This window comes from Leopardus geoffroyi, chromosome B3, assembly GCF_018350155.1.
Source record: "Leopardus geoffroyi isolate Oge1 chromosome B3, O.geoffroyi_Oge1_pat1.0, whole genome shotgun sequence".
In the NCBI taxonomy this organism is placed as follows: Eukaryota; Metazoa; Chordata; class Mammalia; order Carnivora; family Felidae; genus Leopardus; species Leopardus geoffroyi.
Genome location: NC_059337.1, coordinates 48,346,561 through 48,368,881, shown reverse-complemented (window position 1 = coordinate 48,368,881; position 22,321 = coordinate 48,346,561). Strand labels below are relative to the sequence as shown.

The window sequence follows — 22,321 nt, the reverse complement described above, 5'->3', positions numbered from 1 at the left end:
CCCCGGTGGCCCACCCCCATCCCTGTGAGGGGTTAACCAGGTAATGGGTCAACCAGGCAATTAGAGAAGAAATTTAAAAATAGATGGAAACAAATGAAAATGAAAATACAACAATCCAAATGCTTTGGGATGCAGCAAAGGCAGTCCTGAGAGGAATATACATTGCAATCCTGGCCTATCTCAAGAAACAAGAAAAATCCCAAATATAAAATCTAACAGCACACATAAAGGAAATAGAAGCAGAACAGCAAAGACACCCCAAACCCAGCAGAAGAGAAATAATAAAGATCAGAGCAGAAATAATATAGCATCTAAAAAAAAAACCTGTAGAACAGATCAATGAAACCAAGAGTTGGTTTTTTTAAAAAATAAACAAAATTGATAAACCTCTAGCCAGGCTTCTCAAAAAGAAAAGGGAGAGGACCTAAATAGATAAAATAATGAATGAAAATGGAATTATTACAACCAATCCCTCAGAAATACAACCAATTATCAGGGAATACTATGAAAAATTATATGCCAACAAACTGGACAACCTGGAAGAAATGGAGAAATTCCATTGGAATTCCAACTTCTGTTGGAAGGTCTAGCATCAGCAATCAGACAACAAAAGGAAATCAAAGGCTTCAAAATTGGCAAAGATGAAGTCAAGCTTTCACTTTTTGCAGATGCCATGATATTATACATGGAAAACCCGACAGACTCTACCAAAACTCTGCTAGAACTGATACATGAATTCTGCAAAGTAGCAGGATACAAATTAATGTACAGAAATCAGTTGTATTCTTATACACTAATAATGAAGCAACAGAAAGACAAATAAACTGATCCCATTTACAATTGCACCAAGAATCATAAAATACCTAGGAATAAACCTAACTAAAGATTTAAAAGATCTGTATGCTGAAAACTATAGAAAGCTTATGAAGGAAATTGAAGAAGATATAAAGAAATGGAAAAACATTCCATGCTCATGCATGGGAAGAATAAATATTGTTAAAATGTCAATACTACCCAAAGCAATCTACACATTCAATGCAATCCCAATCAAAATGGCACCAGCATTCTTCTCAAAGCTAGAACAAGCAATCCTAAAATTTGTATGGAACCACAAAAGACCCCGAATACCCAAAGAATATTGAAGAAGAAGACCAAAGCGGGAGGCATCACAATTCCAGACTTTAGCCTCTACTACAAAGCTGTAATCATCAAGACAGCATGGTATTGGCACAAAAACAGACACATAGCCCAATGGAATAGAATAGAGACTCCAGAATTGGACCCACAAAAGTATGGCCAACTAGTCTTTGACAAAGCAGGAAAGAATATCCAATGGAAAAAGACAGTCTCTTTAACAAATGGTGCTGGGAGAACTGGACAGCAACATGCAGAAGAATGAAACTAGACCACTTTCTTTCACCATTCACAAAAATAAACTGAAAATGGACAAAGGACTTGAATGTGAGACAGGAAACCATCCAAACCCTAGAGGAGAAAGCAGGAAAAAACCTCTCTGACCTCAGCTGCAGCAATTTCTTACTTGATACATCTCCAAAGGCAAGGGAATTAAAAGCAAAAATGAACTATTGGGACCTTATGAAGATAAAAAGCTTCTGCACAGCAAAGGAAACAACCAACAAAACTAAAAGGCAACCAACGGAATGGGAAAGATATTTGCAAATGACTTGTCAGACAAAGGGCTAATATCCAAAATCTATAAAGAACTCACCAAACTCCACACCCGGAAAACAACCCAGTGAAGAAATGGGCAGAAAACATGAATAGACACTTCTCTAAAGAAGACATCCAGATGGCCAGCAGGCACATGAAGAAATGCTCAACGTCACTCCTCATCAGGGAAACACAAATCAAAACCACACTGAGATAACACCTCACACCAGTTAAAGTGGTTAAAATGAACAAATCAGGAGACTATAGATGCTGGAAAGGATGTAGAGAAATGGGAACCCTCTTGCACTGTTGGTGGGAATGCAAACTAGTGCAGCCGCTCTGGAAAACTGTGGAGGTTCCTCAAAAAATTAAAAATACATCTACTCTATGACCCAGCAATAGTACTGCTAGGAATTTACCCAAGGGATACAGGAGTGCTGATGCATAGGGGCACTTGTACCCCAATGTTTATAGCAGCACTTTCAACAATAGCCAAATTACGGAAAGAGCCTAAATGTCCATCAACTGATGAATGGATAAAGAAATTGTGGTTTATATACACAATGGAATACTACTTGGCAATGAGAAAGAATGAAATATGGCCTTTTGTAGCAATGTGGATGGAACTGGAGAGTGTGATGCTAAGTGAAATAAGTCATACAGAGAAAGACGGATACCATATGTTTTCACTCTTATGTGGATCCTGAGAAACTTGACAGAAGACCATGGGGGAGGGGAAGGAAAAAAAAAAGGGAGGGAGCCAAATCATAAGAGACTTTTAAAAACTGAGAATAAACTGAGGATTGATGGGGGTGGGAGGGAGGGGAAAGTGGGTGATGGGCATTGAGGAGGGCACCTTTTGGGATGAGCACTGGGTGTTGTATGGAAACCAAGCTGACAATAAATTTCATTAAAAAAATGAAATGAGGGGGCGGGGCAGGGTCCTCCGGCCTTGCCGGCCAGCGGTGAAATACCACTACTCTTACCGTTTTTTCACTGACCCAATGAGGCGGGGCAGGATGAGCCCCAAGGGGCTCTCGCTTCTGGCGCCAAGTCTTCTTTATTTTTCTTCATAGACCTTATCACTACCAGATATTACGTATGAGTATGTATATATGTATGTGCTTATCATCTGTCTTTTCGTCTAGAAGGTAAGCTTTATGAAGGGAGGAACTTTGGTTAATTATCATGTGCCCATCATTCATATAGAATAGTACCTGGCACATAGTAAGTGCTTGATAAATGTGTTGTTTTTCTTCATAGACCTTATCACTACCAGATATTACATATGAGTATGTATATATGTATGTGCTTATCATCTGTCTTTTCGTCTAGAAGGTAAGCTTTATATATCATTCATATAGAATAGTACCTGGCACATAGTAAGTGCTTGATAAATGTGTTGCATAAGTAATTAGATATACATCTCATCACTTCCAATTTCAGATGTGGAAACTGAGTCTATCACAGTTCATAGGTTTTCTGACTCCACGTTTAATGCTCTTTGTACCTTAGCCACCTGTTTCTAGAACCTTATCTGATCATTTACTTGTTGTCCTCATGTGATTATTTCTCTTCTAAATTACTGTGGCAACTTGTTCCTCTTAAAGCATTTGCTACATTTCATCCTGTGCTGTGGCTACTGATACATACCTCTCTGTATTCTTGCCCTCTTGTAGTGCCTTATGAATGCTTTAAAAGTTATCAGAGGATGGCAAATTATTTCTTGGATCTCATACTCTTTGAGTTTTAAAGTTAGATTTTCTTTAAGCTATCTAGATTTTTCTTTTAAAGCTGATGTAAAAGTAAGGGCTTGAGATCTTTCATAAAATTTTTCTCTAACAACATGTAAACTGCTTAACTTTGGTAACAATAGGTTTACTTTATTGAGTATTTTCAGCATATATAAAAAATATTGGTACTTTGTATGCATTTTGTAGAGTCCTTGAGTGTGACTGAAAACAGCAATGTTTTCAAGTTTTTGGTAAGGTTTTCCCTTAGTAGATTTACTCGTATAGGAATATTTTATTTCGTATTTTAGTATTCTAATGGCTACCGTTTTTCTTTTCACCTCTCCCAAGCAGGAGGTCAATATTGATTCACAAAAAGGGGAACATAATGTGGTGTAGGATGGTTTCCATTTTTCTATGAAGCAGGTTACAAAGTCACCAGGAGGAAAGAGAAGGGCAAAGATTTATTTCATATTCTTATGGGAGGAGGCTGAAATGAGGCAGCTAAAATTGTGGACTTTCTAGCTAATGAGAATCTCTGCCTTTTCCATGTGAACAGTGAGATAAATCAAGCTTGCTCTTACTGTAGCTACCACCCACAAAGCTGTGAAGAAGGCTGGTGATAGCAGATGGTATCCATACACAGTTTGATTTGTTTAGAAACCTACATAAAGAGCAGCATGTGTTTTGTTGTATTTTGTTTTGTTTTGCCCTTAATTACTCAGAGCCAGGGAGATCAGTTTTCAAATAAAACCTAGTGATGCAGCCAGGAGAAAAAAAAACTTAATAAAAGAAGAAAACAGACAACTGTAGCTTTAACTGCATCATTTCAATTCCCTGATATTTATTGAGTATCTGTTGTATATAAAGCTCTGTACTAGGCACTATAGGAAATGCAAAGAAGAGTGAGTTAAGTATTACAAAATAAATTTAATTGAATAAACATGTCATTAAAGTTCTGGGAATACAGAAATTAAGACCATTTCTATCCTTAATGAGTTTATATTATAGTGGGGGAAATGAAGTAAATGGATAGTTTCAGTTCTCCACAGCAGGTACCATGATAAATGTGTGTCACGGTGTTGTAGAAGCTCTAAAGAAAGGGTACCTAATCCAGCCTAGGAGGAGAATGAGGAAGATAATGAGGGAAGGCTTCTTGGAGGAGGTAAAGCCCTCATGTACACCCTTCCCTGAGTTTTAAAAATAAGCATGTAAAAACGAGGAGTAGGCAGGAGGGATCAGGGCAGAAGCAAGAGCATGAGCAAAGGCTTAGAGGCAAGAAACATCATAGCTGTTTAGAAGAGATCCACATACTGCTGATACCTCTGAAGGTAACATTTCTGGCAGGAGATGAAACAGTAGTGCCAGATGATGGTAGAATTTGGAGTTTATCCTACATGTTCATATTTCTTCATGTGTGGCCTGTAGACTCTGTGCAGCAGCATCTCTTAGAATATTTGCAGAAATGCAAGTCTAAACCTACCCCAAGATGGGGAAAATTAATCCACAAGATCTGTTGTTTTTGCTCAGAGTTGGGATTTTCCCTATAAGGCTAACATAGAATGCTCTGTTTTTAACAAAGATTTCTTCTATACTTTGTTAGGTTTACATAAACACAGTGTTTATGAGAGAGTTTGTGCCTTACATGGGTGTTTTGGGGAGGTTCCCAAAGGAAGAATTGTAGTTACAAGGAGTTGCTTATAAAATAAATACGGAGAATCTCTATACTACATAAAAAGAAGTAGAAAATTCCAAACAAATAGTAATTTGAAAGTTGAATTCATAACTACATTTTTAAGGATATATTTTCCTACTACTAATTTGGAAGTAAGAATTCCCTGAGACTTCTGTCAGTCAGTCTTCAGCCCTCCGCCCCCGGCTGTATGTGTTTGTGTGTGTGTGTGTGTGTGTGTGTGTGTGTAAAATTTGGGAGAAATGGAAAATGTTATATAATAATAGAGGGAACTTGTGATATATTTATAAATGTCCCATATATTTCTTTTACTGTACAGGAATTAGAAAATAAAAGAAGACTACAAAAACAGGCTGCTACTAATCAAAGTGCTACAGAAGTTCGGTTGAATAGAGCTCTAGAAGAGGCAGAAAAGTATAAATTGGAGTTAAGTAAATCAAGGCAAAATAACAAGGTATGGAAAAATTGAACAGTTTGGGTAGTGGTCACTTTTCGTAACTTCTTTTATGCAAGAGTCAAAAACAATAGTTTTTAAATTATAATTCTTGATGTCATGGCAAACATTTCTCTTCAAAGAACAAATACTTTCATCATCAATATGTACATCTTCAATAAGTTAGGATTATATTTCTTGGGCTATTGCCATAAGTGGATGATAGCACACCTCTTTAGAGGATTCAGTCATTTTCCCATCCAAAAATCTTTATTGTGTGCACATATTATGTGCCAGACATTTTTCTAATCTCTGGGGATAGATGAAAGGAAAATGTCCCTTTTGCACCTCAAGTCTGCTTTCTTCTCTGAGCCTCAGTTTTTCAGTATATCAATGCAATTTTGTGGTTCTCAAACTTGAGCGTGTATCAGAATTACCTGGAAGGCTTATTAAAACACACATTGCTGGGCCCCAACCCCAGAGTTTCAGATTTAGTAGGTCTGGGGTGAGGCCTGTTTTAACTACTTTAAGGAAGCAGTTTTAACAAGTTCCCAGGTTGATGCTGATGCCACTGGTTCTGAGACAATATTTTGATAGTCACTTATAGGGTTGTTGTAAGGATGACTGTTGTATCCTGGTATCTAGCCAGTGATGGGCATAGAATTAGCACTCAGTCCCTGAAATGTCTGTTGAATAAATAAAGGCTCACATATCCATGTTGTGTAAAAACTTCTTGTATATTCTATTTTGTATATCAAAATCTTGTATAAATTTTGGCTATTAGTTTTTGGTTCTATGTCAGCCTAAAAGTGATGCTCCATTGGAATCTCTCCCTTAGGACAATAATGAATACTTTAACAATGACTTGGGTGATGAAATTAGGAGCCACTGTCATTATAGACACAGATGATACATTTTGGACTAAATTAATAACACTTAATAAGTGTTAGAACTAACACTAACACTATGTTAGAACATAGAACTAAACTGAACTTGATGAATCCTCTAACATGTTTAACAGAGGCAAATATGTTACAGTGACTAAAGAGTTTTAAGATATCTTCTGTGAGATAGTTTATGCTGTGTGATCAGACTATGTTCATGTTCATCAGCCATCAATGATAGTATGATGACAGGGATTTATTAATAGAAGTTAGTAAGCAAGTTAGGAAGTCATCTTTATAACTTGCCAATAATTAGCATGCTCTTGGAGTATTATTTTCACTTTGGTGCACTCTGAAGGGATTTTGAAGAAAATGGAATAACCGTGTATATGCCAGGATTTGCTAATTCTTGGTTGTAGATGTGATGTCTGTTTTAGCACACACATTAGAGAAGCAGAAGGAAAAACTTGTTTCCATGACAGCAATAATCCTAATCAGCCATTTTACAAATTCAAGTAATGAGGATTTGGTATGCGAACTCAGTTTAAAACCATCAACACTGTAAAAACAAATGTGTCCAAGATAAATTTCTGATCCCAAGTCAGCATTATGGGTGATGAGTTTAAAGACAGTTGGGATAACATTTTGTGTAACTATTTGCTATGAAGTAGGCATTTCAAGATCAGAGTTCTTAGACGTAACTTATTTCAGATTTCTGAAAAAATATGTGTATGTTTTTAAGTTTTTCATTTTTGATTATTTTGCTTTATTTCTAACTTCTGTCTTTGAAGGACTCTTTGGGCATATGCTGTTAGGTTTTTCCTTGTCGTCTAGTCTGTATATAAGTTTTAGGAGGAGGTATATTTTATTTTCCATTTTAATTCTTTGTACTTTGCTTCTCATTCTCATTAGACATATAAATAGATAGGTAATTAAAATTATTCAGGTCTGTATGTTTAAGAAATAGTAAATTTTGCATAAAATAGAACAAGATTTCCTCAGAGTCATAAGAAAGTTAAAGATTTATTTTAAAAATAATGATATATTTATTCTCCACAGAGGTTAGGAAACAAGTAATCTGGCCTTAGAATAAGAGTAACTTTCAAAATGAAAAGTCAGTCAGCTTAAACCAGATGCTGCATGAGTGGAGGGACCCTGACTGTCTCATCCATTGTTGGGTCTCAGTGCCTGAAACATAATAATTGCCCCTGAAACACACTGCAGGAAAGAATGAGGAAAAACAACTTTGTGATGGTTTAATTGGAATTCTTAAAAACAGGGCATTTGATGATTTGCTTGTAATCCATTTAAAACATGTCACCAAGTCCATGTCATTTAGGAACAAATAATTTCTAATTCTTCCTTAATTCACTCAGAAATATTTATGAGGGCCTTCTAGGTACCTGCCAGATTTTTACTAGAGGCTAGAGATATAAACATGATAAAAATAAATGTGGTGCTTATAATCACACACTTCATAGTGAAGAAGCTGTGTGTTAGACAGTTCATCAAGCAAAACTAAGGTGCAACTGTGCTTTCAGCAGGTAACCAGGTCAAGGAATGCTTTTTTTTTTAATGCTTTTTTTTTAAATGTTATTTATTTTGAGAGAGACAGAGCACGAGCAGGGGCAGAGAGGGAGGGAGACACAGAACTTGAAGCAGGCTCCGGGCTCTGCGCTGTCAGCACAGAGCCCGATGCGAGGCTCAAACCCACAAACCACGAGATCATGACCTGAGCTGAAGTTGGACACTTAACTGACTGAGCCAACCCTGCATCTCAAGGAATGCTTTTTTAAAAAGTAATTCTAAGTTAAGTTCCAAATAATATAAATGAGTTAGATGCTAGATTATGGACAAAAGGAATCCTATGTAAAAAATGGCACTGTGGCAGGAAGAAAGACAAGGTATGAAAGTCAGGGATGGATGTCAAGGGAGTGTTGCAAAGTGAGGCCTCCAACATTAGGTAGAGGCCAAACCATCTAGATCCTTTACGCCATGTTAAGTGTTACAGGTTTTACCCAAAGAGTAGTATAAAGTCACTGTATGGTTATTTGAAAAAGGTGAAAGGAGACTATGCTATGATCAGATGTGTACCTGGAAAGTATTTCTGTGTGCTGTGTGGATAATTGATTGGAAGGATGGATGCTGGTCAAGAGGTGCAGTGTGAAAGATGAGGTAGCTTGGACTAAACTGATAGTGGTAGAATCAAGTTGCATTCTTTTATATGTGAATATCTAATTTTCCCAGCACCATTTATTGAAAACACTATCATTTTCCCATTATTCGTTGACTGTATATGCATGGATTAATTTCTGGGCTCTTGATTCTGTTCCAGTGGTCTATGTGTCTGCTTTTATGCCAATACCATACTATTTTAATTACTAGTCTTACAATATAGCTTGAAATCAGGAAGTGTGATGCCTCCATGAGCAGGGAATGTTCTTCCATTTCTTTATATCTTCTTCAGTTTCCTTTATAAGCTTTCTATAGTTTTCAGCATACAGATCTTTTACATCTTTGGTTAGATTTATCCCTAGGTATTTTATGCTTCTTGGTGCAACTGTGAATGGGATCAGTTTCTTTATTTGTCTTTATGTTGCTTCATTATTAGTGTATAAGAATGCAGCTGATTTCTATACATTGATTTTATATCCTGCAACTTTGCTGAATTCATCTATCAGTTCTAGCAGACTTTTGGTGGAGTCTATCGGATTTTCCATGTATAGTATCATGTCATCTGCAAAGAAAGCTTGACTTCATCTTTGCCAGTTTTGATGCCTTTGATTTCCTTGTGTCGTCTGATTGCTGATGCTAGAACTTCCAACACTATGTTAAACAACAGCGGTGAGAGTGGACATCCCTGTCGTGTTCCTGATCTCAGGGAAAAAGCTCTCAGTTTTTCCCCATTGAGGATGATGTTAGCTGTGGGCTTTTCATACATGGCTTATGATGTTTAAGTATGTTTCTTCTATCCCGACTTTCTCGAGGGTTTTTATCAAGAAAGGATGCTGCATTTTGTCAAATGCTTTTTCTGCATCGATTGACAGTATCATATGGTTCTTATCTTTTCTTTTATTAATGTGATGTATCACATTGATTGATTTGCGAATGTTGAACCAGCCCTGCATCCCAGGAATGAATACCACTTGATCATGGTGAATAATTCTTTTATATGCTGTTGAATTTGATTTGCTAGTATCTTATTGAGAATTTTTGCATCCATATTCATCAGGGATATTGGCCTGTAGTTCTCTTTTTTCACTGGGTCTCTGTCTGGTTTAGGAATGAAAGTAATACTGGCTTCATAGAATGAGTCTGGAAATTTTCCTTCCCTTTATATTTTTTGGAATAGCTTGAGAAGGATCGGTATTATCTCTGCTTTAAACGTCTGGTAGAACTCCCCAGGGAAGCCATCTGGTCCTGGACTCTTATTTGTTGGGAGATTTTTGATGACTGATTCAATTTCTTCGCTGGTTATGGGTCTGTTCAAGCTTTCTATTTCCTCCTGATTGAGTTTTGGAAGTGTGTGGATGTTTAGGAATTTGTCCATTTCTTCCAGGTTGTCCAGTTTGTTGGCATATAATTTTTCATAGTATTCCCTGATAATTGCTTGTGTCTCTGAGGGATTGGTTGTAATAATTCCATTTTCATTCATGATTTTATCTATTTGGGTCATCTCCCTTTTCTTTTTGAGAAGCCTGGCTAGAGGTTTATCAATTTTGTTTATTTTTTCAAAAAACCAACTCTTGGTTTCATTGATCTGCTGTATTGTTTTTTTAGATTCTATATTGTTTATTTCTGCTCTGATCTTTATTATTTCTCTTCTTCTGCTGGGTTTAGGCTGTCTTTGCTGTTCTGCTTCTATTTCCTTTAGGTGTGCTGTTAGATTTTGTATTTGGGATTTTTCTTGTTTCTTGAGATAGGCCTGGATTACAATGTATTTTCCTCTCAGGACTGCCTTCACTGCATCCCAAAACGTTTGGATTGTTGTATTTTCATTTTCATTTGTTTCCATATATTTTTTAATTTCTTCTCTAATTGCCTGGTTGACCCACTCATTCTTTAGTAGGGTGTTCTTTAACCTCCATGCTTTTGGAAGTTTTCCAGACTTTTTCCTGTGGTTGATTTCAAGCTTCATAGCGTTGTGGTCTGAAAGTATGCATGGTATGATTTCAATTCTTGTATGCTTATGAAGGGCTGTTTTGTGACCCAGTATGTGATCTATCTTGGAGAATGTTCCATGTGCACTCGAGAAAAAAGTATATTCTGTTGCTTTGGGATGCAGAGTTCTAAATATATCTGTCAAGTCCATCTTGTCCAATGTATCATTCAGGGCCCTTGTTTCTTTATTGACCATGTGTCTAGATGATCTATCCATTTCTGTAAGTGGGGTGTTAAAGTCCCCTGCAATTACCACATTCTTATCAATAAGGTTGCTTATGTTTATGAGTAATTGTTTTATATATTTGGGGTCTCCCGTATTCAGCGCATAGACATTTATAATTGTTAGCTCTTCCTGATGGATAGACCCAGTAATTATTATATAATGCCCTTCTTCATCTCTTGTTACAGCCTTTAATTTAAAGTCTAGTTTGTCTGATATAAGTATGGCTACTCCAGCTTTCTTTTGACTTCCAGTAGCATGATAAATAGTTCTCCATCCCCTCACTCTCAATCTGAAGGTGTCCTCAGGTCTAAAATGAGTCTCTTGTAGACAGCAAATAGATGGGTCTTGTTTTGTTTTGTTTTTTATCCATTCTGATACCCTATGTCTTTTGATTGGCGCATTTAGTCCATTTACACTCAGTGTTATTATAGAAAGATACGGGTTTAGAGTCATTGTGATGTCTGTATGTTTTATGTTTGTAGCGATGTCTCTGGTACTTTGTCTCACAGGAGCCCCCTTAGGATCTCTTGTAGGGCTGGTTTAGTGGTGACGAATTCCTTCAGTTTTTGCTTGTTTGGGAAGACATTTATCTCTCCTTCTATTCTAAATGACAGACTTGCTGGATAAAGGATTTTCAGCTACATATTTTTCCTGTTCATCACATTGAAGATCTCCTGCCATTCCTTTCTGGCCTGCCAAGTTTCAGAAGAGAGATGAGTCACGAGTCTTATAGGTCTCCCTTTATATATTAGGGCACGTTTATCCCTCGCTGCTTTCAGAATTTTCTCTTTATCCTTGTATTTTGCCAGTTTCACTATGATATGTCGTGCAGAAGATCGATTCAAGTTACATCTGAAGGAGGTTTTCTGTGCCTCTTGGATTTCAATGCTGTTTTCCTTCCCCAGTTCAGGGAAGTTCTCAGCTATTATTTCTTCAAGTACCCCTTCAGCACCTTTCCCTCTCTCTTCCTCCTCTGGAATACCAATTATGTGTAGATTATTTCTCTTTAGTGCATCACTTAGTTCTCTAATTTTCCCCTCATACTCCTGGATTTTTTATCTCTCTTTGTCTCAGCTTCCTCTTTTTCCATAATTTTATCTTCTAGTTCACCTATTCTCTCCTCTGCCTCTTCAATCCGAGCCGTTGTCGTTTCCATTTTATTTTGCAGCTCATTTATAGCGTTTTTTAGTTCCTCCTGACTCTTCCTTAGTCCCTTGATCTCTATAGCAATAGATTCTCTGCTGTCCTCTATACTGTTTTCAAGCCCGGCAATTAATTTTATGACTATTATTCTAAATTCACTTTCTGTTATATTGTTTAAATCCTTTTTGATCAGTTCGTTAGCTGTTGTTATTTCCTGGAGATTCTTTTGAGGGGAATTCTTCCGTTTGGTCATTTTGGATAGTCCCTGGAGTGGTGCGGACCTGCAGGGCACTTCCCCTGTGCTGTCTTGAATAACTGGAGTTGGTGGGCAGGCTGCAGTCAGACCTGATGTCTGCCCCCTGCCCACCGCTGGGGCCACAGTCAGACTGGTGTGTGCCTTCTCTTCCCCTCTCCTAGGGGCAGGATTCACTGTGGGGTGGTGTGGCCCATCTGGGCTACTTGCACACTGCCAGGCTTGTGGTGCTGGGGATCTGGCGTATTAGCTGGGGTGGATCTGCAAGGTGCACAGGGGCGGGAGGGGCAGGCTTAGCTCAATTCTCCTTTGGTGATCCGCTTTAGGAGGGGCCCTGTGGCAGCGGGAGGGAGTCAGACCCGTCGCCGGAGGGGTGGCTCCACAGAAGCACAGAGTTGGGTGTTTGCGCGGAGCGAGCAAGTTCCCTGGCAGGAACCGGTTCCCTTTGGGATTTTGGCTGGGGGATGGGTGAGGGAGATGGCGCTGGCGAGCGTCTTTGTTCCCCGGCAAACTGAGCTCTGTTGTCAGGGGCTCAGCAACTCTCCCTCCCGTTGTCCTCCAGCCTTCCCGCTCTCCGAGCAGAGCTGTTAACTTATAACCTCCCAGATGTTAAGTCCTGCTTACTGTCGGAACACACTCCCTCCGGCCCCTCCGCTTTTGCAAGCCAGACTCAGGGCCTCTGCTTGGCCGGCGGGCTGCCCCTCCGCCCAGGCTCCCTCCTGCCAGTCCGTGTAGCGCGCACTGCCTCGCCGCCCTTCCTACTCTCTTCCGTGGGCCTCTTGTCTGCGCTTGGCTCCAGAGACTCCGTTCTGCTAATCCTCTGGCGGTTTTCTAGGTTATTTAGGCAGGTGTAGGTGGAATCTAAGTGGTCAGCAGGACGTGGTGAGCCCAGCATCCTCCTACGCCACCATCTTCCCCGAAATCCAGAATCTTTACATTTTACCTATGTTGTCAAATTTATCGGCATATAATTTTTTTGTTATTCCTTTATTGTCCTTTGAATAACTAGAGAATTTATATTGATGTTCTTCCCACATTTTCATACATTTCTTTTTCTCCTTATTCTTGATGTTGGTAATTTGTATCATTTTTTCTTGATCAGCCTTACTAGAACCTTACTAAATCAGTTTTTATTTATTTTTCCTCAGTTTTCTCTTTTATTGATTTCTATTTATTATTTCCTTCTCTCTCTTTAATTGGGTTCAATTTGTTCTTTTTCTAGTTACTTAAAATGGGAACAGAATCTGTTGATTTGAACCCTTTCTTTTCTAATATAAGCATTTAACATTGTAAATTTTCTTCTATGCATTCTTTTAGCTACAAATTTTGATTTGTCATTTTTTCATTTTCATTCTATTCACATACTGTCTAATTTTCCTTTTGATTTCTTTTTTACTTATGAGTTATTTAGAAGCTTGTTGTTTCATTTACAAATATTTGGTAATTTTTCCAGATACTTTTTTTTTTTACTGATTTCTAATTTAATTCATGGTGGACATATAATGAATTTGTCTTTGTTTTCTTAAGTTTTTTATTTTAATTCAGTTATAGTTAACATACAAGGTTATATTAGCTAAAGGTAAACAATATACTGATTGAACAATTTTAAACATTTTCTGTACTCACATATCTGATGAACGTATTCTTAATCCCCATCACCTATTTCACCCATTGCCCTACTCACCTCTCTGTTAACCATCAGTTCTCTATAGTTCACTCTTAGTTTGTCTCTCTCTTTCATTCTCTCTTTCTCTCTTAAGCTCATTTATTCTGTTTTTTAAATTCCACATATGAGTGAGATCATAAGGTATTTGTCTTTCTCTGACTTACTTAGCATTATATTCTCTAGCTCCATCCATGGTGTTGCAAATGGCAAGATTTCATTCTTTTTGTGGCTTAATAGTACTCCATTGTGTACATGCACTGCTTCTTTATCCTTTCATCTGTTGATGGACACTTGAGCTGCTTACCTATTTGGTTATTTTAAATAACCAGAGGGATGCATACATATCTTTTTGAATTATTCTTTTCATGTTCTTTGGGTAAATATTGAGTAGTGGAGCTACTGGATCGTATGGTATTTCTATCTTGAAATTGTTGAGGAACCTCCATACTGTTTTCCAGAGAGGCTGCACCTGCTTGCATTCCCACCAACAGTGCATTGAGGGTTCCTTTTCTCCACATCCTCACCAACACTTGTTGTTTCTTGTGTTTTTTATTTTAGCCATTCTGGCATGTATGAGGTGATACCTCTTGTGGTTTGATTTGCATTTTCCTGATGATGAGTGATGTTGAGCATCTTTTCATGTCTTTTGGCCATCTGTATGTCTTTGAAGAAATGTCTATTCATGTCTTCGGCCCATTTTTGGATTATTTGGTTTTGGGTGTTGAGTTGTAGAAGTTGTTTATATATTTTGGATATTAACCCTTTATAGGATAGGCCATTTGCAAATACTTTCTCCCATTCAGTAGGTTGCATTTTAGTTTTGTTCGTTGTTTACTTCACTGTGCAGAAGCTTTTTATTTTGATGTGATCCTAATAGTTATTTTTTTTAAGCTTTATTTCCCTTTCCTCAGGAGACATCTCTAGAAAAAATATTGCTATAGCTGATGTCACAGGAATTACTGCTGCTCTTCTAGGTTTTTTTTTTATCTTTTCAGGTCTCATGTTTAATCCATTTTGAATTTGTTTTTGTGTATGGTGTAAGAAAGTGGTCCAGTTTCATTCTTTCACATGTAGCTGTCCAGTTTTTCCAACTCCATTTGTTAAAGACACTTTTTCCCATTGCATATTCTTTCCTCCTTAGTTGAGGATTAATTGACCATATAATTGTGGGTTTATTGGGGGCTCTATATTCTGTTCTATGAATCTGTTTTGTGCCAGTACCATACTTTTTGATTACTTGAGCTTTGTAATATGACTTGAAGACTGGAATTGTAATACTTCCCTCTAGTTTTGTTTCTCTTTTTCAGGATTGTTTTGGCTACTTGGGGTCTTTTATGGTTCCATACAAATTTTAGGATTGTTTATTCTAGTTCTGTGAAAAGTGCTGTTGGTATTTTGATAGGGATTGAATTTAATCTGTAGATTGCTTGGTAGTATGGACATTTTAACAGTATTCATTCTCCCATTTCATGAGCATGTTTATTATATCTTTCCATTTCTTTGTGTCATGTTCAATTTTTTCATCAGTGTTTCATAGTTTTCAGAGTACAAGTCTTTTACCTCTGGTTAGGTTTATTCCTAGGTATTTTATTATTTTTGGTGCAACTGTAATGGGATTCCTTGCTTAATTTCTCTTTCTGCTGTTTCATTATTAGTGTATAAAAATGCAAGAGATTTCTATACGTTGGTTTTGTATCCCTCAACTTAACTCATTTATCAGTGCTAGTAATTTTCTGGCGAACTTTTTTAGGGTTTCCTATAAAGAGTATCATGTCATCTGCACATAGTGAAAGTTTTACTTCTTCCTTACTAATTTGGATGCCTTTTATTTCTTTTTGTTGTCTGATTGCTGTGGCTAGGACTTCTAGTTCTGTGGTGAATAAAAGTGATGAGAGTGGACATCCTCGTGTTACTCCTGACCTTAGGGGAAAAGCTCTCAGTTTTTCACCACTGAGTAGGATATATGCTGTGGGATTTCAATATAAGGTCTTTATTATGTTTAATTATGTTCCCTCTAAACCTAATTCGTTGAGTTTTTTGTTTTTATCATGAAGCATGTTGTACTTTGTCAAATGCTTTTTGGAAACGATCATATGGTTTGTATCCTGTTAATGATGTGCTCTATCATGTTGATAGATTTATGAATATTAAACCACCCTTGATTCCCAGGAATAAATCCCACTTGATCATGATGAATGATTTTTTTAAGTGTATTACTGGATTCAGTTTGCTAACATTGTGATGAGGAGTTTTGCATCTGTGTTCATAAGAGATATTGGCCTGTAGTTCTTTGTGTTTGTGGGTGTGTGTGTGTGTGTGTGTGTGTGTGTGTGTGTGTGTGGTGGTTTTATCTAGTGTTGGTATCAGAGTAATACTAATACCATAGAATGAATTTGGAAGTTTTTCTGCCTATTATGTTTATTGGACTAGTTTGAGGAGACTAGATATTAACTCTTCTTTAAATGTTTGATAGAATTTGGGGCACCTGGGTGGCTCAGTCAGTTAAGCATCTGGCTCTCAATTTCAGCTTAGGTCATGATCTCATGATTTATGGGATCGAGCCCTGCATCAGGCTTCATGCTGCCCATGGAGCCTTCTTGGGATTCTCTCTATCTCAGCATAAATTAATAAAGATTAAAAAATAAAATATGTTCGATAGAATTTGCCTGAGAAGCTGTCTGGTTCTGGACTTTTGTTTGTTGGAAGTTTTTTGACTAGTTCAATTTCATTGCTGGTAATCATTCTGTTCAAATTTTCTATTTCTTTCGGTTTTGGTAGGTTATTTGTTTCTAGGAATTTATCCATTTCTTCTAGGTTGTCCAATTTGTTGGCATATACTTTCTCATAATACTCTCTTAAAATTGTTTATATGGTGTTGGTTGTCATTTTTCCTTTCATTTATGATTTTGTTTGAGTCCTCTTTTTTTTTTTTTTTTTTTTTTGATGGGTCTCCCTGGAGGTTTATCAATCTTGTTAATCTTTTCAAAGAACCAGCTCCTGGTGTCATTGATCTGTTGTATAATTTTTATAGTCTCTGTATCATTTATTTCTGCTGTAACATTTGTTATTGTCTTCTTTTGGTTTGGGGTTTTGTTTGGTCTTTTTTTTTTCTAGTTCCTTTGGGTGTAAGGTTAGGTTGTTTATTTAAGACTTTTTATGTTTGTTGAGATAGGCCTGTATTTATGTAAACTTCCCTTTTAGAAACACTTCTGCTATATCCCAAAGAGTTTGTACTGTTGTGTTTTCATTTTCATTTGTTTACATGTAATTTTTTATTTCTTTTTTGATACCTTGGTTGACCCATTCATTTTTGAGTAGCCTATTATTTAACCTCTAGATATTTGTGTTCTTTCCAGATTTTCTCTTGATTGATTTCTAGTTTCATAGAACTGTGGTCAGAAAAGATGTATGGTGTGACTTTGATCTTTTAAATTCTGTTGAGACTTGTTTTGTGCCCTAATATGTGGTCTGTTCTGGAGAATGTTCCATGTGTGCTTGAAAAGAAAGTGTATTCTGCTATTTTAGGATGTTTTGAATGTATCTGTTAAGTCCATTTAGTCTCCTGTGTCATTCAAAGCCACTATTTCTTTGTTGATTTTTTGTTTAGATGACCTGTCCATTGATGTAAGTGGGATGTTAAAGTCCCCTACTATTATTGTGTTAGTACTGATTTGTTCCCTTATGTTTGTCTTTAACTGTTTTATGGATCTGGGTTCTTCCATGCTAGGTGTACAAATATTTTCAATTATTGTATCTTCTTCTTGGATTGTCCCCTTTATTATATATAGTGTTCTTTGCTTTATGTTACAGTGTTTTAAGTCTATTTTGTCTAAGTACTGCTATCCCAGCTTTCTTTTGACATCCATTTACAAAATAAATATTTCTCTATCCCCTTACTTTGAATCTGCAGGTATTTTTAGGTCTAAAATGAGTCTCTTATAGGCAGCATATAGATGGATTTTGTTTTTATCCACTTTGTCATCCTGTGTTTCCATTGGAGTATTTAGTCCATTTACATTCAAAGTAATTATTGATAGGTATGTATTTATTGTCATCTTGTTACTTGTTTTGTAGGATTTTTTTTGTAGTTTTTCTCTGACTTTTGTCTTGCTCTCTTTCATGGTTTGCTGATTTTCTTTAGTGATATACTTGGATTCCTTTCTCTTTATTCTTTGCATATTTTTTTTTACTGTTTTTTGATTTAGGGTTATCATTAGGTGTATATATAACATCTTCTACCTTTATCATAGTCTTATGAAGCTGATGGTTGCTTAAGAAAGAGAGGGAGAGTCGGGGCACCTGGGTGGCGCAGTCGGTTAAGCGTCCGACTTCAGCCAGGTCACGATCTCGCGGTCCGTGAGTTTGAGCCCCGCGTCAGGCTCTGGGCTGATGGCTCAGAGCCTGGAGCCTGCTTCCGATTCTGTGTCTCCCTCTCTCTCTGCCCCTCCCCCGTTCATGCTCTGTCTCTCTCTGTCCCAAAAATAAATAAACGTTGAAAAAAAAAAAAAAAAAAAAAAAAAAAAAAGAAAGAGAGGGAGAGAGAGAGAGAATCCCAAGCAGGCTCTGCAATGTCAGCACAGAGCCTGACCTAGGGCTCGAACCCTTGAACCATGAGATCATGACCTGAGCCGAAATCGAGTTGGCTGCTTAACTGACTGCTATGAACATGAGTGTACAATTACTCTTTTTAAGACCCTGGGTTCAGTTTTCTTGGGTATATATCCAGATGTGGAATTGCTGGATCATATGGCAAATACTTGTTAATTTTTCAGGAAACAACCATACTGCTTTTCCACAGGAGTACCTCATTTTACATCCTCACCAATGGTGCATGAGGGTTCTAGTTTCTCTGTATTTTCACCAGCAGTTATTTTTTTGTGGTTTTGGTTTTATTTTTTTTATAGTAGTCATCCTAATATTTATTAGGGGGTTATTTCTCATTGTGGCTTTGATTTACATTTCCCTAATGATTAGTAATACTGACCACCTTTTTTGTGCTTGCTACACATATGTATATCTTTTTTTGGAGAAATGTCTACAAAATAGGCAAGGACTTGAATTGGTTGACTGTGCTCTGTTACTGACTTGTAGGAATTCTTTACATATTCTGGATATTAATTCCTTGTCAGATATATGATTTACAGAGATTTGCCATTCACTCTGTTGATTTTGTCCTTTAATGTAGTATTTTTTAAAATTTTTTTGTGGTTGCTTGTACTTTTGGCATCCTAGGAAATCACAACTGAATCCAATATCATGTACCATGTCCCCTGTGTTTTCTTCTAATAGTTTAATAATTTTAGGGTTTACATTTAGGTCTTTAACCAAACTTGAGTTAATTTTTGTAGATAGTATGATATAGAGGTACAGGCTCATTATTTTGCTTGGAGATACCAAGTTTCCAAGTACAGTGTGTTAAAGAGGATGTCCGTTCCCAGGGAATGGTCTTGGCACTCTTGTCAATATAATTATTTGTCCTTATGTGTTTATTTCTGGGCATTCTGTTCCATTGGTCTATGTCTTTTATGAAGGTGTCACATTGCTTTTATCACTGTAGCTTTGTAATAAGTTTTGAAATCCAGAAGTATGAGACCTCCAACTTTGTTACTCATTTCAGGATTGTTTGACTATTTATATCCTTTTGAGATTCCAGATGAATATTAGGATGGATATTTCCATTTCTGTAAAAAAACACAGTTGGGATTTTGATAGAGATGACATTGAATCTATAAATATCTTTTGGGTAGTATTGGCATCATAAAAATATTAAGTCTTTCCAATCCAGAAACACAGAATACCTGTCCATTTATTTGGATTTAAATACTTTCAGCAGTTTTCAAGTTTTCAGTGTAAAAGTATTTCATCTTGGTTATGTTTATTCCTAAGTATTGTATTCTTTTGAATACAATGGTTATTGTATGGTTACAATACAATGGTTATTGTACAATGGTTATTTCTTTTTAGGAATATTCATTGTTAGTATATAAAACTTAACTGATTTTGTGTATTGATTCTGTAACTTGCAGCTTTACCAAATGAATTTATTCTTAATAGTTTTCTTGTAGAATCTTTAGGGTTTTCCACATACATGTGTTATCTGTGAACAGGAATAATGTTTCTTCTTCTTTTTTTTAATTTGGATGCCTTTTATTATTTTTCTTCCCTGGATGCTCTGACCAAGACTTCCAGTACTATGTTGGATAAAGTGGCAAAAGCAGGTATCCTTGTCTTGTTCTTGATAATAGAGTAAAAGCTTCTGGTCTTTTACCACTGAGTATATTAGCTGTGGGCTTTTCATGTGGGGCTTTTATTATGGTGAAGTAGGATCATTGTTCCTTGTCTGTTTCATGTTTTTTAACATGAAAGCGTGTTTAATCTTCTCAAATCCTTTTTTGACATCATTCAAGAGGATTGTGTGTTTCTTTGATTGTGTTAATGTGAAGTGTTACATTGATTGATTTTCATTATGTTGAACCATCCTTGCTTCCACGAGTATATCCCCCTTGGTCATTCTGTACAGTCCTTTTCATGTACTGTGGAATTGTGTGCTATTATTGTGTTGAGGATTTTCATGTAAGTATTTGTGAGGGATATAGGTCTGTAGCTTTTTTGTTGTATTTTTGTCTGGCTTTGGTATTAGGCTGATGCTGTCTTCATAGAATGAGTTTGGAAGCGTTTTGTTCTCTTCAGTTTGGGTAAAGAATTTGAAGATGGTTCATGTTCATTTTTTTTTTTTTTTAATATTTGGTAGAATTCACCAGTGAAGCCATCTAGTTCAGGGATTTCCTTGTTAAAAGGTTTTTGAATAGGGATTTCCTTATTAAAAGGTTTTTGAATACTCCTTCAAACTCCTAACTAGGTACAGATTTATTTGGATTTCCTGAACTGATTTCATATTTATCATTCAGTTTTAGTAGATTGGGAATGTCTAGGAATTTGTTTCATCTAGGTTATCCAATTTATTGGTGTACCACTGTTCATAGTATTCTCTTATCTTCTGTATTTCTGGGATATCAGTTGTAATGTCTACTCTCCCATTAATATAAAATCTTCCAAAAATAATAAATAAATAAATAAATAAAATCTCCCAAAATGGGGGCACCTGGGTGGCTCAGTTGGTTAAACGTCTTCACCTACGTCATGATCTCACGGTTTGTGAGTTTGAGCTCACGTTGGGCTCTGTGCTGACAGCTCAGAACCTGAAGCTTGCTTCTGATTCTGTGTTTCCCTTGCTTTCTGCCCCTCCCCCACTTGCACTCTCTTGTAAACGTTAAAAAAAATTAAAAAATAAAATCTTCCAAAATGGCTTTGTTTCTGTAAAATCAGTTGCAATATCCCCTTTTTCATTTTTGTTATTATTATTTTTTTGAGAGTGAGCAAACATGAGCAGGGGAGGGGCAGAGGGAGAGAGAGAAGTTTAAGTAGACTCCATACCCTGTGCACGGCCCAATGTGGGACTTGATCTCATAAGCATGAGATCATGACCTGAGCCGAGATCATGACCTGAGCCGAAATCATGAGTCAGACACTTAATAGACTGAGCCACCCAGGTGACTCCTGCTTTCATTTCTGATGTTAGTTGAGTCATCGTGTTTTGTTTTGTTTTTTTTTTGTCTAGGTAAAGGTTTGTCAATTTTATTGATCTTAACAAAGAATGAACTCTTGGTTTCATGGATTTTTCTCTACTGTTTTTTTATTCTCTATTTCATTTATCTCTGCTCTAAGCTTTATTTTCTATTTTCAACTAGCTTTGGGTTTAGTTCTCTAGTTATAGTGAGATTGTTGATTTGAGATATCTTCTTTTTTAATGTAAGCATTTATAGCTATACATTTCATTTTCCCCTTAGCACTGCTCTCACTGCATCCTATAACTTTTGGTATATTGGGTTTTCATCATTTATCTGAAGATATTTTTCTAATTTCTCTTGTGATTTCTTCTTTGACCCATTGGTTGTTTAAAAGTATGTTAATTCCCACGTATTTATGGATTTTCCATTTTCCTTCTGCTATTGATTTCTAGTTTCATTTCACTGTGAACAGGAAAGACACTTTGGTTTCAATCTTTTAAAATTTCCTAAGACTTGTTTGTGGCCTAAAATGGTCTATTTTGGAGAATGTTCCATGTGCACTTAAGAAAAATATATATTCTGCTTTTCTTGGGTGTAATGTTCTAATATGTCTTTTGGGTCCAGTTGGTCTTTAGGGTTGTTCAAGTACTGTTCTTATTGCTCTTCTTTCTGGTTCTATCCATTATTGCAAGTGGGGTATTGAAGTCTACTGTAACTGTAGAGCGGTTCTTTTTCTCCCACCAATTGTGTCCATGTTTGCTTCATATATTAGGAACTCATGTTGGGTTCCTAAATATCCAACTCATGTTGGATATATATAATTGTTATAGCTCCTTGGTGAATTGAGCCTTTTATTATTATATAATGGCCTTTTTTTGGTCTCTCGTACCTGT

The 22,321-nt window shown here is 36.7% G+C and overlaps 1 protein-coding gene across 3 annotated transcripts in view; it reads left to right on the top strand.

Annotated features, from left to right (window-relative positions):
- The window catches only part of TEX9 (testis expressed 9), a 61,860-nt gene that overhangs the window by 36,764 nt on the left and 2,775 nt on the right, over positions 1–22,321 (top strand). For 2 of the 3 annotated variants that reach the window (XM_045449649.1, XM_045449650.1), the window contains exon 10: positions 5,414–5,548. The exons of the other annotated variant lie outside the window; for it this stretch is intronic. In XM_045449649.1, the coding sequence (XP_045305605.1) occupies positions 5,414–5,548 (135 nt within the window). The remainder of the gene's footprint in view (positions 1–5,413; positions 5,549–22,321) is intronic. 3 annotated transcript variants of the gene reach the window in all.